At 39.5% G+C, this 24,950-nt stretch overlaps 1 protein-coding gene across 1 annotated transcript in view; it reads left to right on the plus strand.

Annotated features, from left to right (window-relative positions):
- LOC126248527 (nonsense-mediated mRNA decay factor SMG7-like) overlaps window positions 1-24,950 on the plus strand; it is a 194,137-nt gene that overhangs the window by 116,723 nt on the left and 52,464 nt on the right. Inside the window, exons 14-15 of the mRNA XM_049949581.1 lie at window positions 5,061-5,277; window positions 20,486-20,629. Of these exons, the coding sequence (XP_049805538.1) occupies window positions 5,061-5,277; window positions 20,486-20,629 (361 nt within the window). The remainder of the gene's footprint in view (window positions 1-5,060; window positions 5,278-20,485; window positions 20,630-24,950) is intronic.

Consider the following 24,950-nt stretch of genomic DNA (forward strand, 5'->3'; position numbering starts at 1 on the left):
TGGGAAATGGATTGGATTGGTAAATGTGGCATCTCACAGCTTCTTCTTCTTCTTCTTCTTCTTCTTCTTCTTTTTACAGCATATTTTAAAGCCATATAACATGTTGTACTCACTTTGTGGTGAATTAAAGAATGGCCAAAAAGTTACAATAGCTTCCTCACCTTGAATTACATTACTGGTAGACTGCACAAATCTCTTCCATTCAGGAATTGCACCTGCAGAATGGGCTGCACTGAGTGGAGCCACTTACCACACATCCACAAGTGATCACATTCAAATCTACAACAGTAATCTGCTGTAATTCATTGCTTGACTTATACTTAAATATCCAAAATGCCTCAACACGTAGCAAATCTACATATATTGCAGAAGGAACCAATTTAAGCTGCCACACCACCTCAGATGTTGGGAAAGCTGAGGCTGCGGTGATGCATTTTATATCCCTCCTGCTGCTTTCATTATGAAAGATGGTAGTGGGTGTATTTTTGTATTGTGTGCTGAATGCTCTTAAAGTACTGTGTATTGGAACCACACCATCATCTGGGAAAAAATCTTGTGCTGTGACATTGATTTTTGACACATTAACAGTCGCTAATTAATCCCCCTGTATATTAATTAATAATGCTGTCAGATTCATAGTAGCACATGTTAGCTTTACATCAACAATTGTAAGTACTGAGCTCTCAGTTGCCTACTAAGTTTATATGTATACCAGTCCTTTTGTCCTTTTCCCATGCAAATTTTCTATAATCATCTACTAAGTAGATGGTATCTTGTGTAACAAATTATTATGAGATCATACTTTACAAAGAAAAGGTTTTCACAGTTGTATGTTAATCTTTTATTGAGATAAATACTATATTGTCTACAAAATGTTACTCAGATTAGTAATTTGTGGCTCCCATTGCATAACGGATGCTAGCACCATTTTATTTAGTGAACTTTTGTGCTAATTTGGCTCACTCTTCAGTTTTTGACAGCCTTCAGTGTGACAGAATGCATAAATTACGGTTCACAAACTGCACTAGGAATAGCAGCTATTTTTATGGAGAGTAGCAGCAAGGGCATTTAATCTTTTGTGCTTCATAAATGTTAATTTTGGATCCAGTGGGTCTCAAAGGCATCCTTTATTATTGACACTAGTGCCCAAGTCCCCTCTTTTGCATGCTTCTGAAGGAATGGCAAATGTTACACTGGGATTCATTGTATATATAATGCTTTTCCATATTATGGGTGGACACCACACAAAGCTAGTGTGTCCGCAGCTCATGATCTAGTGGCGAGTATGTCTGGCTGTGGATCACGGGGTCCTGGGTTCACTTCCCGCTGGGGTTGGGGATTTTCTCTGCCCGGGGATTGGGTGTTTTTGTTGTCCTCATCATTTCATCATCATCAATTGTGACAGAGGCTATATTGGATTGTGAAAAAAAAAGAGGACTGTGTCTGTGTGGGAAAACAAATTGTACTGTGTGAAAAAAATTGGGACTTTGTACGGGTGCTGACGACCGTGCAGTTGAGCACCCCACAAACCAGTCACCACCACCACCACCACCATCACAAGGCTAGGGCTGGTCTCAAGATACCGGGTATTAAGTAGATCGATTGTAGGTGATGAAGAGTTGAAAATGAGCCTAACTTTGGTGTCAGCACTGCAGTATTCTCTACTAATCTCGCATGGCTTTTTGTGACTGTAGGTGCTCTCGTATGCTCAGTGAAGTCACTGTCTGTAGGACATTTAACTGGTGGTTGTCAGGAATTTCAGATTACACTCTGTAAGCGAGTTGAACATCAGTATATTCTCTTCCTCAGGCCTGTCAGATATATAAAAAAAAAAAGTGCTTGTCAGTGTAAAGTTCAGTTTCTTTGCAGGAACATCATCAGTAAATGTTTGATATTTTCAACAGCGTATCAGTCAACAGTGCTGTGATGTTGGTCTTAGGCAGGTATTAGTATGATTGTAGTTGCTGATAGATTTTTTCATCAGCTTGTCAAAACAAGTGGTTCCTTGCTCACCACTTAAGCCCCTTTTATGTGATCGACTTTCTTGTCCAAGATGACTGGTTGAGACAAGAGAGCCTACTGCAGCGCCCATGGCATTTTATTTCTGTACTGAGTCTCGCCCGTTTTGAGTGGTTATTTTCATTTGCATGTCAGCACCAAAATTGTGTTTAAGAGCTGTTTGTTTTGCAGTTTGGCATTCAAAAATAGGAAAAAATACAAGGACCTTATGTAACTTTTCAGTGTGTCACGAAAACAAAACAAACGGCACACTAAAGATTAAGAAGACAAAAGCACAAAATCCGTTTCTCATAGCAGTAAGCTTAATAGAAGTGAACTCAGCTAGAACAGATGTAAGCAGATGCCGCCATAGTCCCTTGTTTCTGCATATGCACACTGTAAAACATTCTTCGAAAGTTAGAACTCCACACTCGGCACTGTCTGTAGATCATTGAAATCATAGACACACTCGCCTCAAGGTTAGTTGCTGATTTACGCACAGGCATGAAAGGCGCACACCTTCCAAGTAGTAGATTTTGACCAAAAAATCGCTCACGTAAAATGGAGTTAACATACAAGGTGGTTCAGCCTGGAGCACATTTCATGTGGTCAGGCAGACCACCTCTCATAGCTCATCTCCAGTACTGAGAAGACTTCCCCTCGGGGTGAGCTTACTCAGATCGCCATCATACCACTTATTGACATGGAAGTTCTCTTAGACTGTGTTTATTGTGGCACAGATAACGGTTGTCATATGCCATCGTCAGAGGTCACCTGATGACATTGGCCATCAGCTTGGTCATGGTGCATCAGATCTCCTTCGTCAGTTTTTGGTAGCGTCAAGTAGGTTAGGTTAGGTTAGAATTTATTCTATGTGTGAAGATTTTAACCTCGAAGGGTGGGATGAATACTATGACACCTTTTTGCTTGGAGACAAGTGCTGCAATAAGATTTTGGCTATTAAAATGCTGGTGAATTCATGTGAATGAGCTATGAGGTATCTGTCTCAAAAACAACATGTCAGATACTGTACACTCTGTCCTCCGTTATTCGATCAGTTGTGGGAATTACCTGCCAAGTTTTATGAATATATGAGATGAAGGGGAAAACACCATGCCACAAAAGTTAAAAATGTTTTAACATTGTGATGCCGCTCTCCTTTTCCAAGTGCTAATTAGCATCAGAAACTTTGAAACTAACATGCAGTATCGGATGTTTTTCATTTTTATATGTGTGTTTTGCAAAATGTGTAGTTTCAGTGATACGCCACTTTAAAGATCTCTCCAGAACATGTTGTTCAGTGTATGGTTTGTAATGCTACTGTGGTAGAATGTGCAACTTTGACGTATAAAGGTTTTGCCAATGAGGTTATGAACACATGATGGTTAATTTACGTGGGGAAAGTAGATGATGTTTCGGTGTTATTGTGCAAGGAAAAAATTTGTGTGTTAACAAGTATTATTTAATTAAAGAAAGTTAAAATATGTGATTTCACAACAGCTCATTTTATTCTAAAAATGGCGACAATTAACGCAATGCTGGCAGTATATTCAGATGATCAGATTAAAGTACTGGTAACTTCAGTGCTCTTTAAACATTTGCGCAGTGGATTTGAGAAGGTAAATAACAACATTTCTGCATGGAATATTATTTTGGGTTGAGTATAACTTTTAATGAAGGAAATCAACTATACTATAGTTCTTTTAGTGACTGAGCTCCAAAAGTTGGTACTTAATTAATTTAATGCTCTATTTTGTAGTATTTGGGATGCAAGAATGAAAAAATTAGCTTTAAATTTAGTTTTTAGGGCCTCACAAATAGCATCCAATGTATCACACAAGAACTTCAAAATTATTCTTTTCAGAATGTGGTATAAGCTTAAATATTGGAAAGATGTAATTGCCAGAACTGCATCCTCAGTTTATCAGATTTTTTAACAGCGCTCGGTTCACATCTTTACAAATACTGGAAATTAGTTTTCATGATCCAAAAGTGTTTCACGAATGGCTCTTTGGCTTTACACACTCGAGATGATTCCTGACGACCTCGGTTGTCAGCGGAATCGAGATATCAGTGCCCCTGTGACTGTAGCCTTAGATATATGCATCTTTAACTTGTCATGCTATAAAGAATACCACTATTTCAATGCTATCATTATAAGATTGGAAGCGCCTGCTGCTAAGTCTCCCACAGGATGTACTGGCACATAAGGAAATGAAATGATGGATGTCATTGAAATGTAGGTTTTTCTTGTACTGTGTAATGTGATCATATGGAGTATTTTTACTGCAGACAATGTCTGCCATTTATACACTATTGGCTATTGAGGTGGAAGAGAATGGTTAAGTAGAGTCTTCTGACCTTATGTTCTGGAGAGCATCCAGTTCTCTTGGATGCAATGTGTCTCATACTGATATCTATGGATTTCTGTATACTTAAAGCTGTTGCCTGTCTTACATTTTATGTGGCAAGTACCTACAGTTTCATTGTCTGTGCTAAGGAGCATTTAGGTAATGAGACATTCATATGCATATAATCAAAACATTTTTCATGAAATCTGTTTGTATTGTTTTCTAAGTGTTACTATGGATGCATTCTGTATGAGTCAGTCATATCTTTATTTTAAGGGAGGCACACAGAGATTGTAGAATTGAAACAAAAATTACTATTAATTGGAATGTTATTTTACTGCTGCAGAAAATAAGGTAGAGCCGAAAACAGTAGACAAAACATTACTTGTATTATAGTTAAGTCCTGAAGGTGTTCACAAAAATCGGAGAAATTTTTTTTCCTTGTGTAATGTGAGAATAACACAACAGGTTTGATTATTTCTGCCCTTGTACCTTTTAAAAGAAGGAAATACACCCTCACATTTAAAAGGGGGGATTGTATTTTGCAAGCATTTAAAATTTAAAAAGTTGTGAAAGTGATCTGTTATTTATTTTATTAGTCATTATTGTTCCTGCTATTATTCATCTGCAGAAGGCTGCTTTCATAATAGTATATTAATTTGTTTAACTGAACTTACCAGAGGTCTAATTGTACATCTTCATCTGTTTCAGATGCTTGCTATTAATTTATATGCACTTCACCAGAGGAGAGACTGCGCGTTTTTAAACAAATCCACAGTCCTGTCTGATTCAGGACTTGAGGCCAGTGAGCTGCAAGCAAAACGACTAGTTTTGCATCTAGTTGCTGGCTCACTTTCTGCATTTCTTCTTCCTGTTTACACTCTGAAAGATGGAGAAGCATTACTTGATTACTTCGCCTTACCAGCAAGTACGGTTCATTATTTTATATGTGTAAATGAATAGTTAGATGGCAAGCTCATCTCTCTTATGCACCAGCCCAGTATTCACAACACTTTTACATAAGTTGTTAGCATTTTTCCATAAGTTTAATAAAGACAATAGATACACATAACAGAGACTTCAGACGTCAACAATATATTCTCCTTCACTATTCACAACAGTCTGTCAGCTCTGGGGTAACTTCTCGATACCGCAACTGTACAAATCTTGTGCTTTTGGGGCAAAGAACTCATCAAGCTATGTTCGGAGGGCCCTTTCATCTGGGAAAAAAGTTCCTTGAAGGTTGTTCCATAGTGAGCAGAAAGGTGAAAATCAAAGGGCGCAAGATAAGGTGAATGAGATGGGTGCAGAATGACTTCCCAACCCAACTCCAGTATAGTGTTCTTTGTCAATATAGCACAATGTGGGTGGGCAATATTGTGAAGTACCATCACTTCACACAGTCTTCCTCATCATAGTTCTTGGATGGCGTCTGCAAGACATCTCAGTTGTTGACAATAAATGTCAGCAGTGATGGTTAAACCTCAGGGGAAGCAATTCATAGTACACCACATAGTGGCTGTTCCACCAAATGCATAACATTATCTTATGTGGGTGCACACATGTCTTTGTAACAGGAGTTGCTGTTTTGCTTGGGCTCAACCATTCCTTTCTTTTCCTAATGTTGGCATAAAGACACCATTTCTCGTCACAAGTAACCGTGCTGGATAGGGATAGTCGGTGTTGTTCACGAGCCAGTTGATGGCGAGCATGCACGTATGGCCACCTGCTGATTTTTTTTTTTGTGATTTTCGCTTGGAGCCTGTGATATCCATACACTCGATTTTTGAACCTTTCTCATTGCATGCAGATGTCGCACAATGGTGGAATGATCACAGTTCACCACATTCTCCAGTTCTCAAGTACACTAACATGGATCATTGTGGATTAATGCATTTAAATGATCTTCATCAAACTCCAAAGGTCTTCCTAAATGTGGAGTCACTAAAGTCAAAACAATTCTCCTTAAAATGAGAAAACCATTTTCTTGCCTTTCTCTGTTCGGTGGCATTATCCGTATACACAGCACAAAAGTTTCTGGCTGTCTTCGCTGCTGTCACCCCTCTGTGGATCTCGGAACAGAAGAATATATCAGAAGTATTCAGATTTCTCCACTTGACACTCCATTTTCTAGCGTCTATAGCCGCTCTCACTATCCCCAAATGACAATATGTGACCTCAAATAGCGACAGTGAACTACAAATAAAAAAGACGATTGATAAATAAACCCAGAGCAACTGAAATACCAACACGCAAAACAAAAATGCTTCACAGTTGTTGCAAAGTTTATCTCACTCTTTGTTAGTCTCTTGATTAGAGTGTCCCAATTTCCGTATGTTGATCCGAAACAGTACACACTAATTGTATCATTACATGCATTACAGTAAACAACTATTAATTTGCCTGTGATTCTATATTGGAATAACACCTTCTGTTTATAAAATCATCAATAACTGTGTACATCCACACACCAAGAAAAGCAGCAGTAGCTTTTAGGCAGAGTCAATTGTTTCTGACTCTGAAACATGGACTGCCAACATTGCCCACTTGCTTAAGTCAGTGAAGCAACTGATGTTTGCTGCTAGGACTTTGCTATCTCGTCACACGATTATAATGGCTTAACTTGCACTGATATGTTTCACTCGTATAACAAAACCACCAGTGCTGATGGCAACTTCAGAGCTTAAATTGTCAAGGATCCTTCAGTTCTTACAGTATTTCTTTCTTTCGTTCTTCCTTACTTACCGCATACAGCTACTAGCAAATGTTAACATGTAATGCATGTGTCGGGATTGTGTGTATACATTCTCTTACTATGTTGATGACATTGACAATCTAATTTAATAGAATATCTCACATTGATCAGGCTACAGTACATCCCACTATTTTAAAGAGACTTACTGAGCTTTTTTTTCATTTTTCAATATATTGTCATAAATTAAAATTACAAATTGTCTTATTAGTGCAAAATATTTAAAGATCCTTCTATAAGTGTGAAGATTTACTTTTGTAAACTTAATTATGGGAATAAAAACTTTCACTGTTTGTTTTCATCCATATGTACTAGCTAATCTTATAGTCTACATCTACATCTACATCTATACTCCGCGAGCCACCTTACGGTGTGTGGCGGAGGGTACTTATTGTACCACTATCTGATCCCCCCCTTCCCTGTTCCATTCACGAATTGTGCGTGGGAAGAACGACTGCTTGTAAGTCTCCGTATTTGCTCTAATTTCTCGGATCTTTTCGTTGTGATCATTACGCGAGATATATGTGGGCGGTAGTAATATGTTGCCCATCTCTTCCCGGAATGTGCTCTCTCGTAATTTCGATAATAAACCTCTCCGTATTGCGTAACGCCTTTCTTGAAGTGTCCGCCACTGGAGCTTGTTCAGCATCTCCGTAACGCTCTCGCGCTGACTAAATGTCCCCATGACGAATCGCGCTGCTTTTCGCTGGATCATGTCTATCTCTTCTATTAATCCAACCTGGTAAGGGTCCCATACTGATGAGCAATACTCAAGAATCGGACAAACAAGCGTTTTGTAAGCTACTTCTTTCGTCAATGAGTCACATTTTCTTAGAATTCTTCCTATGAATCTCAACCTGGCGCCTGCTTTTCCCACTATATGTTTTATGTGATCATTCCACTTCAGATTGCTCCAGATAGTAACTCCTAAGTATTTTACGGTCGTTACCGCTTCCAATGATTTACCATCTATGGCATAATCGTACTGGAATGGATTTCTGCCCCTATGTATGCGCATTATATTACATTTATCTACGTTTAGGGAAAGCTGCCAGCTGTCGCACCATTCATTAATCCTCTGCAGGTCTTCCTGGAGTACGCACGAGTCTTCTGATGTTGCTACTTTCTTGTAGACAACCGTGTCATCTGCAAATAGCCTCACGGAGCTACCGATGTTGTCAACTAAGTCATTTATGTATATTGTAAACAATAAAGGTCCTATCACGCTTCCTTGCGGTACTCCCGAAATTACCTCTACATCTGCAGATTTTGAACCGTTAAGAATGACATATTGTGTTCTTTCTTCTAGGAAATCCTGAATCCAATCACAAACCTGGTCTGATATTCCGTAAGCTCGTATTTTTTTCACTAAACGTAAGTGCGGAACCGTATCAAATGCCTTCCTGAAGTCCAGGAATACGGCATCAATCTGCTCGCCAGTGTCTACGGCACTGTGAATTTCTTGGACAAATAGGGGGAGCTGAGTTTCACATGATCTCTGTTTGCGGAATCCATGTTGGTTATGATGAAGGAGATTTGTATTATCTAAGAACGTCATAATACGAGAAAATAAAACATGTTCCATTATTCTACAACAGATTGACGTAAGCGAAATAGGCCTATAATTATTCGCATGTGATTTATGACCCTTCTTGAAAATGGGAACGACCTGCGCTTTCTTCCAGTCGCTAGGTACTTTACGTTCTTCCAGAGATCTACGATAAATTGCTGATAGAAAGGGGGCAAGTTCTTTAGCATAATCACTGTAGAATCTTACGGGTATCTCGTCTGGTCTTTCCGCTACTAAGTGATAGCAGTTGTTTTTCAATTCCGATATTGTTTATTTCAATATTTTCCATTTTGGCGTCCGTGCGACGGCTGAAGTCAGGGACCGTGTTACGATTTTCCGCAGTGAAACAGTTTCGGAACACTGAATTCAGTATTTCTGCCTTTCTTCGGTCGTCCTCTGTTTCGGTGCCATCGTGGTCAACGAGTGACTGAATAGGGGATTTAGATCCGCTTACCGATTTTACATATGACCAAAACTTTTTAGGGTTCTTGTTTAGATTGTTTGCCAATGTTTTATGTTCGAATTCGTTGAATGCTTCTCTCATTGCTCTCTTTACGCTCTTTTTCGCTTCGTTCAGCTTTTCCTTATCAGCTATGATTCGACTACTCTTAAACCTATGATGAAGCTTTCTTTGTTTCCGTAGTACCTTTCGTACATGATTGTTATACCACGGTGGATCTTTCCCCTCGCTTTGGACCTTAGTCGGTACGAACTTATCTAAGGCGTACTGGACGATGTTTCTGAATTTTTTCCATTTTTGTTCCACATCCTCTTCCTCAGAAATGAACGTTTGATGGTGGTCACTCAGATATTCTGCGATTTGTGCCCTATCACTCTTGTTAAGCAAATATATTTTCCTTCCTTTCTTGGCATTTCTTATTACACTTGTAGTCATTGATGCAACCACTGACTTATGATCACTGATACCCTCTTCTACATTCACGGAGTCGAAAAGTTCCGGTCTATTTGTTGCTATGAGGTCTAAAACGTTAGCTTCACGAGTTGGTTCTCTAACTATCTGCTCGAAGTAATTCTCGGACAAGGCAGTCAGGATAATGTCACAAGAGTCTCTGTCCCTGGCTCCAGTTCTGATTGTGTGGCTATCCCATTCTATACCTGGTAGATTGAAGTCTCCCCCTATTACAATAGTATGATCACGAAACTTCTTCACGACGTTCTGCAGGTTCTCTCTGAGGCGCTCAACTACTACGGTTGCTGATGCAGGTGGTCTATAGAAGCATCCGACTATCATATCTGACCCACCTTTGATACTTAACTTAACCCAGATTATTTCACATTCGCATTCGCTAATAACTTCACTGGATATTATTGAATTCTTTACTGCTATAAATACTCCTCCACCATTGGCGTTTATCCTATCCTTGCGGTATATATTCCATTCTGTGTCTAGGATTTCGTTACTGTTCACTTCCGGTTTTAACCAACTTTCCGTTCCTAATACTATATGCGCACTATTTCCTTCAATAAGCGATACTAATTCAGGAACCTTGCCCTGGATACTCCTGCAGTTTACCAATATTATGTTAACTTTTCCTGTTTTTGGTCTCTGAGGACGGACGTTCTTTATCAACGATGCTGATGTTCTCTCTGGTAAGCCGTCAGGTATTTTATCGTTTCGCCCAAGGGGGGGGGGGGGGTCCCTCTAACCTAAAAAACCCCCGTGTGCACGCCACACGTACTCTGCTACCCTAGTAGCTGCTTCCGGTGTGTAGTGAACGCCTGACCTGTCTAGGGGGGCCCTACAGTTCTCCACCCAATAACGGAGGTCGATGAATTTGCAACCATTATAGTCGCAGAGTCGTCTGAGCCTCTGGTTTAGACCCTCCACACGGCTCCAAACCAGAGGACCGCGATCGACTCTGGGCACTATGCTGCAGATATTAAGCTCAGCTTGCACTCCGCGTGCGATGCTGGTTGTCTTCACCAAATCAGCCAGCCGCCGGAAGGAACCAAGGATGGCCTCAGAACCCAAGCGGCAGGCGTCATTCGTTCCGACATGTGCTACTATCTGCAGCCGGTCACACCCAGTGCGTTCAATAGCTGCCGGAAGGGCCTCCTCCACATTACGGACGAGACCCCCCGGCAAGCACACCGAGTGCACACTTGCATTCTTCCCCGACCTACCCGCTATTTTCCTGAGGGGCTCCATAACCCGCCTAACGTTGGAGCTCCCTATAACTAATAGGCCCGCCCTCTGTGACTGTCAGTGGTATACCTAATCCTTTTAATCTCCATTTTCATTTGTGAATCTACTGTTATTTCTTTCTTCTTGATACTACTGTTATTATTGTAATCCTCTGATATATCCATTCAACTTCAATCCTGGAGTGAGGACATACTCAGTCTTCTTGAAGAAGCTGGTCTTTGTAAAAACTGTCATCTATGACCCTTGAGTAGTCAGTTCACAATACCCATAACATGAAGTTGGGAAGTTATTCTATAATGAATTATTACTATTGCTGAATTTCCCTTTTATATCAAATTCTTAATTTGCAGATGATGTGTTGGCTAAAAGAATGTAGAACAAACATTCTCCTCCATTTACGCAAACATAGCTCAGCATCAAGTCGTTAGTAATCACAATCTATCCATTTTCTTGCTATGAAAAGTCAGTTGCTGCAGGTAGTTTTTATTTTGGCATAGTTTTCTTGCAGAGAATCTCACATGGGAGTAGCTACCTACAATCTACCAGAGCACTCAGTAAGGCTGCTTTTTTTACCTTTACATTGCCATAGCTTGTGGTGTGGACACTTCTGATATTGTTTTTGCTGACCATGATGTGTACATTTATTTTAACAAGATTTTGCATCACTGTCTCCCATGTTGTTTCCTTACACTGATTGATTACAGGATACCGAAATATAAATTAGCTTTTCATCAGATATCCCAGGGTATATCTGATCTAGCATCTTTCATGGCTGAAATGTAAAATTCACCATCTTCATCACCCTCGTGCACCAGTCTCTGCTTACTGTGCCAGCTGGTGTGGCCGAGCGGTTCTAGGCACTTCAGTCTGGAACTGCGCGACCGCTACGGTCGCAGGTTCGAATCCTGCTTCGGGCATGGATGTGTGTGATGTCCTTAGGTTAGTTAGGTTTAAGTAGTTCTAAGTTCTAGGGGACTGATGACCTCAGATGTTAAGTCCCATAGTGCTCAGAGCCATTTGAACCATTTCTGCTTGCTGTAAATTTTGTGCTGCCAGTTGTTGGAAATTTGTTTTTCCACCTCCTTTATTCTGATAACATCTCAAGTAATAAAGAAACCTCTACTTGTTTTTGTGATGCCAGATTTTCTTCCTCCCTCACTGCTTTCAGGATACCCATCCCTTACGTATCACTACAATTTACTCTCCTTACTGACAGTGAAAGGAAACTGGAATACTGCAGTTTCTGGTAAGAATGTTACTGTGATAAAATTCCATTTTTAATCTAATAACAATGGAGAATATAACAAAAACCAAGCAAGAAATTACTAGTAATTATACAAGATATGGAGTAAGGTCGTATAACACATAAAAACTTGGACATTGACTACAAAAAATATCAGCTGTGAATGCTAGATCATATTTTGTGAATGGTGAATTTGAGGGGAAAACCTCATATTAGTAGGATAAATATGGTACGTGCTGTATATTATAAGCAGCATACAACATTACATTTCACTTCATATTTGGTTGTTCATCATGAAATTCTTGTAATATTAAATTAGCTTATCCCTCATTTCTTCCATCTTTAGGCTAGTATTGTGTTGAGATTGTCTCACCTTGTATGTGTGCTGCATATACTGCTTGCTTCACTCATATAAGAGCTACTGTCAGTGAACAAATGGCCAATTTAGTATGTTTTTGTAATCCATTATATAAACAGAGCATTCACTTATGTCACTGCAACACCTGCTTGTAATAACATCAAAATCTGCACACAGAATAAAGTGTTAATTTGCAGAAGTAGTGGGCCTGTATTACTAAACTTTCTCAGCATGATCAGTGTTAACATTGTTCAATTGTATCTCTGATTTTTGATCTGATGGTGATCAGTTGCACAGGATTTCCATTCTTCTTTCCTTTATATTTGCAAATTTTTCAGTCTCTCTATAATTGAAGTCAGGAACTCTTAAAATGAGGTCTTGTTCCGTAGATAGCATTGCAAATTCTGATAGTCTTTCTTGGTCCATAATATTCTGTAAGAAAGTTTTGAGTCTTTTCAGTGACGAAAAATAACGTTCTGCTTCTGAAACATTCATTGTAATTATAATTATCAGTTTCAAGAGTTTCACAGATTCAATCAATGTAGCACAAAGATTATTTATCTGTTACGTAATCCAGCAACTCAAAGCTCCACACGTATTTTTGAACTCCTGTCTTCCATTAATAAGAGAGAGAGTTCAGTTTGAAGTTTCTTTGTTTCCAAAAAAGAATATTACTCAATATCAGCTCTAAAAGAAGGTTCTGAAAAACTGGAAGAATAAGTGGTGAATTTCTCTGGTAGAAAGAGAGGGGCTGGAACTGGGTGTCCAATGAATTTGAATCTTTCTTTGGCATTGTATCTTAATAAGGTCGCATACTTATTTTGCCTTCCGCAGTAGTTTACACACCACTCCTCCATCTTCAGTCCTCTCTCATGTATGATACTTTTGCAAATCTGTTGAATTTTCATTGACACTTTTCCCATTGTTTGTAACTTCACACTCAAAAGCTGTCAGCTAATTTTGTACATATGTTGGGTCAGTATCCTTTTTCTATAGCTGATTACAACCTAGCAGTGGCCTCATATCATGTACCTATAGAAGGTACAGAAAATAATGAGAAAGACAGTTTCTATGAAGACCTACAATGAATGTATGAAGATGCACCATCGTACGATGTGAAAACATTTGTAGGTGATGCCAGTGCCAAAGTAGAAAAAGGGGCCTTTCTGAGAACCTACATTGGCCCCCATAGTCTACACAACTCCTCCAACAGCAACTGAATGAGACTACTCAATCTGGCAACTTCAAAAAAACCTAAGGATTATGAGTACCTGCTTTCCTAGCAAAAACATTTAGTAGATAACATAGAAATCCCTTGACCAAGACCCACAGAATCAAACGGATCACATATTAGTGGAGACTAGATGCAGAAATGTTATTGAAAATGTAAAATCTCGAAGAGGTGCAGGAATAGGATCAGACCACTGTCTTGTGCTGACAACTATTAGTGAAAGGATGGAATGCAGAAACTGCAGGATAAGAGATGCAGACTGCAAAATAAACACAGATTTACTGTAAAAGGACAACAGTAAGGACAGATATGCAATTGAAATTCGAAACAAGTTCTATGCCTGAGAAGAAGAGGAAGATAATGTAGACAGATTATGGTCCATGCTCAAGATCAAAGTCAAACACATAGCAAATGAAGTGCTGAAACCAATTGAGAGAGGCAGGAGGAGCATAGCAAAGGATGGTTTTACAATAAGTGTAGACATGCAGTCAACAAGAGGAAAGAGGCTAAAAGGTTATGGTTGTCAAACAAGCAAGATGAAACATTAAGATTGGCATACGTGGAGGCAGCTAGAGAAGCAAGAGAAGTCCTCCTAACAGAAAAGCGAGATGTATATAAACAGCAAGGTAACACTGGCTGAAAAGGATCAAACAGTTGGCAATGCAAGAGACTTTTACAAGACAGTAATGTTCTTCAAGATTGGGTACAACGTGAGGATTGGAGTTATCAAAGGCCAAGCAAGACAATTAATAACGGATCAAACAAAAGTTATGGAGGAATGGAAGAACTATTTTGAAAATCTCATGAATGTAGACAACACCATCAACAGTGCCAGATGAAGAAGAAAAAGAAGATGATACAGTAACAATTTTGGGGAATGAACTGCTGAGCATGGAAGAGGAGGAGAAGCTATAAAAATGCTAAAGAGAGGGAAGTCACCAGGAATAGATGACGTACGTGCAGAATGCTGATAGAGAGATCCTACAAGAAAGAGTATACCATCTAATCAGTTTAATTTGGAGCAAAGGAAGGATCACGGCAGAATGGAAGCAGTCTATCATCTGCCCAGTATTAAAGAAAGGAAACCCAATGAGATGCAGCAACTGTTGAAGGCTTACCTTACAACTTGCAAGATCCTGACCATGTTGTTGCTAAAGCGGCTAACACTGTACATTGGAGAGGTACTTGGATTCCAACAAACAGGGTTTAGAAAGGGAAAATGAACCATAGACTAATGATGTTGTTGTTGTGGTCTTCAGTCCTGAGACTGGTTTGATGCAGCTCTCCATGCTACTCTATCTTGTGCAAGCTTCATCATCTCCCAATACGTACTGCAGCCTACATCCTTCTGAATCTGTTTAGTGTATTCATCTCTTGGTCTCCCTCTACGACTTTTACCCTCCACGCTGCCCTCCAATACTAAATTTGTGATCCCTTGATGCCTCAGAACATGTCCTACCAACCGATCTCTTCTTCTTGTCAAGTTGTGCCACAAACTCCTCTTCTCCCCAATCCTATTCAATACTTCCTCATTAGTTACATGATCTACCCATCTAATCTTCAGCATTCTTCTGTAGCACCACATTTCAAAGGCTTCTATTCTCTTCTTGTCCAAACTATTTATCGTCCATGTTTCACTTCCATACATGGCTACACTCCATACAAATACTTTCAGAAACGACTTCCTGACATATAAATCTATACTCGATGTTAACAAATTTTTCTTCTTTAGAAACGCTTTCCTTGCTATTGCCAGTCTACATTTTATATCCTCTCTACTTCGAACATCATCAGTTATTTTGCTCCCCAAATAGCAAAACTCCTTTACTACTTTAAGTGTCTCATTTCCTAATCTAATTCCCTCAGCATCGCCTGACTTAATTCGACTACATTCCGTTATCCTCATTTTGCTTTTGTTGATGTTCATCTTATATCCTCCCTTCAAGACACTATCCATTCCGTTCAGCTGCTCTTCCAAGTCCTTTGCTGTCTCTGACAGAATTACAATGTCATCGGCAAACCTCAAAGTTCTTATTTCTTCTCCATGGATTTTAATACCTACTCTGAATTTTTCTTTTGTTTCCTTTACTGCTTGCTCAATATACAGATTGAATAACATCAGGGAGAGGCTACAACCCTGTCTCACTCCTTTCCCAACCACTGCTTCCCTTTCATGTCCCTAGACTCTTATAACTGGCATCTGGTTTCTGTACAAATTGTAAATAGCCTTTCGCTCCCTGTATTTTACCCTTGCCACCTTCAGAATTTGAAAGAGATTATTCCAGTCAACATTGTCAAACGCTTTCTCCAAGTCTACAAATGCTAGAAACGTAGGTTTCCATTCGTCTGTAAAGAATTCGCGTTTGTATTTTGCAGCTGTGACTTATTAAACTGATAGTTTGGTAATTTTCACATCTGTCAACGCCAGCTTTCTTTGGGATTGGAATTATTATATTCTTCTTCAAGTCTGAGGGTATTTCGCCTGTCTCATACATTTTGCTCACCAGATGGTAGAGTTTTGTCAGGACTGGCTCTCCCAAGGCTGTCAGTAGTTCTAATGGAATGTTGTCTACTCCCGAGGCCTTGTTTCGACTTGGGTCTTTCAGTGCTCTCTCAAATTCTTCACGCAGTATCATATCTCCCATTTCATCTTCATCTACATCCTCTTCCATTTCCATAATATTGTCCTCAAGCACATCGCCCTTGTATAAACCCTCTATATACTCCTCCCACCTTTCTGCTTTCCCTTCTTTGCTTAGAACTGGGTTTCCATCTGAGCTCTTGATATTCATACAAGTCATTCTCTTATCTCCAAAGGTCTCTTTAATTTTCCTGTAGGCAGTATCTATCTTACCCCTAGTGAGGTAAGCCTCTACATTCTTACATTTGTCCTCTAGCCATGCCTGCTTAGCCATTTTGCACTTCCTGTCAATCTCATTTTTGAGAAGTTTGTATTCCTTTTTGCCTGCTTCATTTACTGCATTTTTATATTTTCTCCTTTCATCAATTAAATTCAGTATTTCTTCTGTCACCCAAGGATTTCTACTATCCCACGTCTTTTTACCTTCTTGATCCTCTGCTGCCTTCACCACTTCATCCCTCAAAGCTATCCATTCTTCTTCTACTGTATTTCTTTCCCCCATTCTTGTCAGTTATTCCTTTATGCTCTTCTTGAAACTCTCTACAACCTCTGGTTCTTTAAGTTTATCCAGGTCCCATCTCCTTAAATTCCCACCTTTTTGCTGTTTCTTCAGTTTTAATCTACAGTTCATAACCAAGGGGAGACTAACTATAAATGCTACCAAGGAGCTGGGAATTTCAGAGATGTCCACTGCCTTTGTGGATTTCCAAAAAGCGTATGATAATGTGAACAGGCAAGCAATATGGCAGGAACTGGGAAGAGTGCAGGTTCTAGAAAAGTAATGAATAACGCAACCATGTATACAAGAGAGAACATGGGTGGTGAAAGCGAATGGAAAGATTTTGGAGAAATTAGAGGTGAAGGCTGTTGTGCAACATGACAACTGCTTCTCCCCCATTCTGTTCAATCTAGTTCTGGAAAGAGCACTGACCAAGTTTATAAGCCTGGATACTGGAATACAGCTGGATAGAAGAATAACCACTCTGGCTTATGTGGATGATGTATAAATAGCACAGAATGTGCAAGATCTGGTTCAGATGGCAAGTGTATTAATGGAAGAGACGGTGAGACCAGGCCTGAAGATGAATGTGTAGAAGATCTAATAGCTGTTGTGAGCAGAGAGAATGACGACAGACCTTTAGATTTAGGTAGTTAAATCTTTGAAAGTGTAAAAGAGTTCAGATATCATGGGCACTCCTCAGTGAAAGGAATGAGATGGACCAGGAAATAATAGCAAGAACCCATACCGGAAAAAGGTCAAGGTTTGCACTCTGAAAACTGCTGCAATCCTGGTTTCTATCAGGATCCACGAAGGTAAGGATCTACAGGACAGTAATACAACCTGTCATCCTATACGGAGCATATATCTGGGCTGTGACACAGAAGATAGAAAACACCTCACATTTGAGAATGCTGCTATGAGACAGATTTTTGGGCCAGTAAAGGATGGAGACAACTGGAAAAAAGGAAAAACTGCGAATAGCAGGAGTTGTACAAGTGCTGAACATAGTGGCTGTGATTAAAGAGAGGAAGCCGAAGCAGTACAGCCATGTAATGTGGCGAGAAAGCCAAATCATCAGGCAGGTGGTGGAAGAAGACATCAGAGGCAACAGACTGAAGGGAAGACCACACCTGAGATGGATTGATGGGATTAGAGAGGATATGTGTAAGATGCAACTAGCTGGAGACGACTACATGGACAGAGGAAGATGGAGGAAGGTGACTGGCGAGGCCAAAAACAAACTACAGTTTGTGTGGCCAACCTAGTAAGTAAGTAAGTAAGTAAGTAAGTAGCTGATTATACAAAATATCCTCATGAATCATAATTTTATGAAAAAAAAGAGAGCTAGAAAATGAACTGTTCACCCTTCAAAATCATTTTTAAACCGCATATTTCTAGGATAGTATTTTCATTACACTGTTTTACGCCAATGCTAATTTTATTTGTGCACTTCATATCTTCTTCCCTATATCAGAAAATAGTGTTGACATTCCTTGATTGGAAATTCCAATGAGTAGACACTGAATGTGGCAGCTGTTTTCACTCTATTTTGTTGACACTTGCTGTTCTTTGTGGAGATGCGGAAGAGAGGCTGGAAATGCCTTGAAATTTGGTGATAAATATTCACGCTTTTTTATTAATCGAAGCAGCTTTAAGCATAATTAGATTCAACTGATGAGTGTAACTATGAATGTTTGAAGCATTGGAAAACTTTTACTTAACAAGAGCCTTCACCCATTGTGATAAATCACTCGTGTCTGCTGCACCATCATATGTTTGCATGATTGGTTTGTAGTGATTTATCTGTTCAATTATGTACATTGCCAAAGACTGGGCATCATACTTTTCTGTTGCTGTGAAGTCCCAAAATATTTCAACATATCTTCCATTAATGAAGTACCTATTAACTATACACATCTGGAAAACACATGCTACATCACTGGTTTTGTCAGCTATTACAGCAAAAGGCTCCACACACTAATTTCCTCTTGGCATACTTGACGCATGCATTGGAGTACAATATGGATGGTTTTCGAGGTGCCTTTGAAAACTGTTACTTTTTTTAAATGCAATTTTAATACCGAGTCTAATTCTGCACTAAAATTAATCAAGGCACAAAAATTGCAGATCAGAATAAGATTAAATTGCATCATGTCCTCTGAGAGGAAGTTCCAGTGCAACACAGAAACAAATACAGTTAATAATTAGGTTTAGTATATACCTATTAGTGGTAACTTATTGGTTGTGTAATGCAAGGAACCTCCTGTACTCACTGTCAAATTGGGTAGCTCTGTGTACATTGCCTACACTTGACAGATTCAAAACATTACTCATATGGACCAAAGAAAGTTTGTTTTCTAATTTTGTCGTGGGTGTAGTGAATGACACAGACACCGTGTTTAGTCCACAGTAGTTCTCCTCCAAATAATAAACAAGGAAAACAATGTAAGACTCTTTTTCAAATCAAGACAACGCAGCCATTTGTGCTTGCTGTACAGTTCTGAATTAACATTTCAACTGAAGTGGTGACTTTTCATTTTAACTGTCTGCAAAATTGTTAAAGTAGAAATTGGCCTATTCAGCCTCTCTATTTGCAATTTTACTTCAAACATGCATAAATTTAAGGTTTCAGAGAGTAAGGAAATTGTCCAATTCTTCTTCTTTTTATGTACACGATGCAGAGAAAATAAGTACTTCACTTGCAGCTACATATGAACTTGTAAGAAGAAGGTGTAAGAACCCCACGTTGTTTGAAGAGCTGACAGCTCCGGTTTTCTCTGGAATAGTTTGGGCACAGTTTCTGTGGCTCTCAGGGCAGCTTGAGTTGTATGTTTATGCATCGAAGGCCCATATTAGAGTATAGTGTTGCCAAGCATTTCCTCTGCACCACGCACCCCCCTGAGACACCCAAGTCTGCATTTGCAAACACAGTGGAAGTTAATATCAGCTACTATCATAAAGCGGAAAGGGAAGTTGTCCCACAGCCAGCACAATTACCAGATGTGACTCGTAGGTATTTTTTTCTGTGGCGTTGCATAAATTGTTGTTTTATAAAATCCCAGGAGAAACAAGAGGATCTGTTTGGTAGTGTCTTTGCTGCCTAGCTCATTGGTCATCAGATAACAAGGATATTTGTGTGTGCAGCAAAATTTTATGCACAGTTGTAATGCATGCAATGAGACTGGTGGTCATCACTTCCAATACTTGCTATGATATGAAGTTGTCACCACAAGGTGTAAGTTATCTATGTTAAGAAATATAAATATTCATTTCAGACTAGTAGTCCCTTTTTAGGAAGTACTCAATTTATGTTCCTTGTGGACAGCTCAGACACTGAAGGTTTGGGACAGTGTGTATCTTAACATTAATGCAATTCAGTGTATATGTCAGTGGCATTATTTTGTGTTTGTAACATGCAATAGGGAAGGGAATGGCGAAACAGAGAAGCCCGTATGTAGAGTAGTGTGAACAAAAATGCATGATAAGGTACTGGTTCAGTTCATGGTCCTCATGACTCTCTCTCTCTCTCTCTCTCTCTCTCTCTCTCTCTCTCTCTCTCTCAGAGAGAGAGAGAGAGAGAGAGAGAGAGAGAGAGAGAGATTCTTCTTCTTTTTTATGTTAAACAGTAGTAGACAGAAGTGCAGTTTTGATTTCCTGGTTTCATTGTTTCAGTCAAACTCACATTGGATTGGATTCATTTAGAAAGCGAAGTGCTACGGGAAGAAGCATTTGCGACCAGAAGACAGATATGGCCAAGCCTTTGCAAGCTGCTGAATGTGATTCAGCCATATGTTGCTGACTTTTCTGCAGACAAGTGTAAGTTGTTATGTGATAAATAAATTCTATGTAATGTTCCTTTAGATTTTTTTGTAAGGCAATGAAATGCACTCATTGTAAAGTACTTCATTTGCAGTATTAAGGGGAATAAGAGGCGTGAAGAATAGTGTAATAAACTTTATTTTGTAAGAAGGAATGCATAGTATGTTGGATTACAGAAATTGTCAAAGTAACCAGGTAATTATTGTCTTTCTTCTTCAATTCTTATTGGGATCATCTGTGTCCTCATCCTCTACTCTTAACATTTACTTTGTGGAATGCTAGTAAGGCTAGCAGGGCAATGAAAAATATATTTCTATCTTAAAAGGATACTGTAGTAAGTATAAAAAAAGTAAATATGGTGTCTTGCTGTACATAAACATAAGTAGCGTAGTGTAAAAAGTTAAGATTCCTGTAAACTACTAATGGCAGTGTCACCTCACTCAAGTAGGTACAATTCTGCTTTATTGTGGTTTCTGTTGAAATTCTATGTTGATTATTGTATTTTTGCTTACGGTATTGTGTGTGACAATTGAATAGGTGAAAGCTATGGTGAGGTAGAAATGTTCAGAATTCTAGTTATTAACACTTAAAAGAGAAGAATGACAAATAGTCTTGCTTCACTCCAGCATACAGATGTGACTTCAGAGAATGTATTTTAAAATGGGCAATAGAAATTCCATTGAAAGGAGAGATCTGACTTTAAATTGTTTTGTGGGTAATTCACGTTTCACAAAGGGATTGATAATAAGAGCACAGTTGTCTATAATCAACAGTAAACTAGTTGAAATTCCAAAAGAGAGACGATCTCTAAAAGCAGGAGCTATTCTTTGTTTAATTCCTAGTTTGTTGAAATATATATCCAAAGTAACACAAAACACCAGTAAAGAATACATGTAAAAGGAAAGTGGCATAGTAGACAGTACACCAGAAGGAACTGTGATATCTGGCTGTATGTCTTCTGCCCACAAAAATCTACAAAATAAATGGATACTAGACACAGCAGTAGTTCCATTAAGAAATAAAATTGAAGTGTAAGAAATAAGAAATTCTACAATTTCAAAATAACTCGTGAAAAGCCAGTGTGGAAATTAATCTGATGTGAAGGCAGCGTGCAGACTAAATGGGTAAAACGGTTCAGTCAGACCTTCTGTATCTTTTTAACTTGGTAAATAACAGGTAATAATAGTTGACAGGTTGTTAAGTGCCAGTCAAAAATGATAAGCGAATGCAATATGATAACGAGCTGCTTCAGGACAGTGTACTCTAAAAAGTTAAGCCACCCAAAGGATATACAGACAATGTTTTAAGCATGAATTCATTGTATTGTTGTACACACCTCTGAATAAAGGATATCAAAGCCCATACAGAATTAACACACATGCTGTAGAAACAATTAGGAACTATTTTTGGGAAGAACAAGATGGAAAAAAACACGGAGTGCATTGATTTTTCACAAAGCTGGGACTTAGACCCTAGTTCTATCAACAGGCCCTTCCAGTGCACATGGGTGCTTTTTGCCTTGGATCATATTTTGTTCTTTATGTGAGAGGTCCATATTAGTTTTGCATCCAGGCTTACTCCTGGATACTTCACTACCCCCTCCACTGGTAGAATTTCATCGGAGAGCCTAAGATGCCAGTACATGTCCTGGATATGCTTCCATTTGAACAGCATTACAACAGTTTTCCTGTTTCTAACCCTTAGATCTTGTTTCCTACACCAGTTTTGCACAGTGTTCAGAGTGCATTTACTCTTGGCAAAAGTAACTTGTAGCATTTAACTGATTAATGAGTTCATTCAGCAATTGGCTCCACAGTTGTGAGGATAAAACCCCACCATGTGGACGTCCTCTGATGTTGCTATGATCACCATTTTCACATCCGTCACCGTGGCTTCTACCTCTCTTCTACTCAGCATGATCACAATGAACCTACATATACAGAGTGCTTAAAAAACCACAGCGGTCCTGTAATGTCTGCATCAGATGTTCGCGCACATTGTGATGAAAGTGTGCTGGTGCACAGTCATGCATGAACCACATTTGTATTTGTCGCTGCAGTAGCCCAACCTACAGCAAGGTAGGCAATACATTAATAAGAAAGTCCAGATATTGCATCCCAGCTAGTCTTCATGGTAGCACGTATGCCCCTATTAATCTATTGCCAAGCACACCTGCCCATACATTGATTGAGAATTGGTGTTGGTGCCCTCTTTCCTGAATTGCTTGAGGATTTGCATCTGCCCATACAGGCTGGTTAAGGAAATTCACAACACCATCTCTTGTGAACCCTGTCTCACTGGTAAATAAAATCTTGGATGTGAACAGTGGGTCTGCGGCACACTTCTGCAACAGCCATTGACAGAACTGCCATCTGCCATGATGATCCTGTGGCCTTAGAGCCTGATCGCACTGCAGACGATAAGGGTACATCAATTGTTCACGAAGTACCCTCCAGGTAGAGTGCGAGACACGCCTCCTGCTGCTACTAATCGTCTCACAGTGGTCCCAGGGCCTTCTTCCACTGAACATTGCACATGCTCTTCAATGTCAGGCATGTGGACTGTACAGGGCCTTCCACTGTCAGCCCTCAGAGGTGCAAGGTTGCCTTTCTCTCTCAGACGTTGGAAAAGTGTGCTGAACAGCTTATCAGAGGGCACTCTGCTTTGTGGATATCTTTCAACATAGGGGGAAAGGGCTCGCAGGCTGCGTCCATTTCCTAAACCGTAGCAGAATGTCATATCTGCCATTTCACTTGTCAAGATGTAGGCTTCCATTGCTAAAAATGGTGGAAGGGATAAAGTGTAACTGTACTACACCATTTGTACAAACAGTTCAATAACAATAAGCACAAGTGAATTCACATTTGGAAGAAGGTAAAACGCTGTGATAGTTAATAGGGATGATAGTACTGTACAATAAGGCACACAAACACAACGTAAACTAATGTAGCCTACAACACTACTCCAACCGTGCAACTGATTGCAAATCACTTAATAGTAGGTGGAGTACTGCTGACACGTTTGGTGGAGCGCCAGTGCAACGACTATGCTAATATCCACAACCAAGCATTATCCAGTACTTCCTATAAATACGTGTTTATCTCGGAAAGTATGCGTTTCTGGACACATGTTTATTGGACTTATTTTTCTTGTTTCGATGAGTACTACCACTTCTTAAAGTATTCAACACTTTTCTTTTTAACACCCTGTATAGTGGCCTTGATAACCTTGCACTTCTGCAGCTTTCACCATGGGTTTGGAAGTCACGTCGTCAAAAGCCCCCTCAGAATCCAGCAAAACGGAAAACGCCATACCTGAAATTTTAGTGCTTTTTTTCTACTTTCTGAAAGGTAGTTGAAGTTCTGTTTCGCATGATTCACCTCGTTGATACACTTGTTGGTTTTAATCTAGAAGAACATCAGTTTAACCTCCTTGTGTTTATGCATTGCATATTTTTATAGCATTTTTCATTAGTTTATTGAGCACAACACTACACACGAGAGAAGTTAATCATTAAGAAAAATCTTTCCACATTATTTCAAACAATCTGACAGTGCTCAGGTAGTTGGCAGATTCAACACTTCTAGAAATGAACTGGTTCAGAGTTGACGATGTCGTCAAGCCAGGTTCAAAGTACTCTTTTGTCAGGAAAGGAATTTTGTTGATAGGTTCTTTTGTGAAATCAGTCAAGTGCAGAAGGGCTTTATCATGAAGTAGTAACACACTATGCTGTTTTTCTGGTCATTATCTGATACTGTGATTGAAGGGCACCTCAGTTATTGGCAACAAATACCAGCTCCAATGGACACATCCCTGATGAACAGTTTGTTCTATGCAACACTCTTACTCTTTTTCTGCCATCGGGTGCAAAATACAAGGGTTGGAACTTCAGTAGTGGCAACTACTTATTTACAGCTCGTACAAAATAGATACGTGTTTCAAAGTTTTACTGACCTTCATAATAGTCACCAGCATTGTGTATAACCCATTGCCAGCAATGTGGAAGTCATAGGATACTCTTAGCAATGCCAGTTGCATTGACAGTTAGAGCGGCGCGGTCTATTGCCCAACGAATTTGCAGCAGTTCTGAAGCAAATGCCCTGAAGTGTTTCCTTCAGTTTAGAAACAGAGTTGAACTTACAAGGGCTTAGATCAGGGGAGTACAGTAGGTGGTATAGCATTTAGCAGCCCCATCAGTGAAACAAATCAGTAACAGCTTGCACTGTACGTGCTTGAGCATTGTCCTGCAAAATGATGGTCAGATCTTGCAGAAAGTGTTGTCGCTTCTGTCTCTGAGCTGGTCATAGGTTGTGTTCCA

This window comes from Schistocerca nitens, chromosome 3 (assembly GCF_023898315.1).
Source record: "Schistocerca nitens isolate TAMUIC-IGC-003100 chromosome 3, iqSchNite1.1, whole genome shotgun sequence".
NCBI classification, from domain to species: Eukaryota; Metazoa; Arthropoda; class Insecta; order Orthoptera; family Acrididae; genus Schistocerca; species Schistocerca nitens.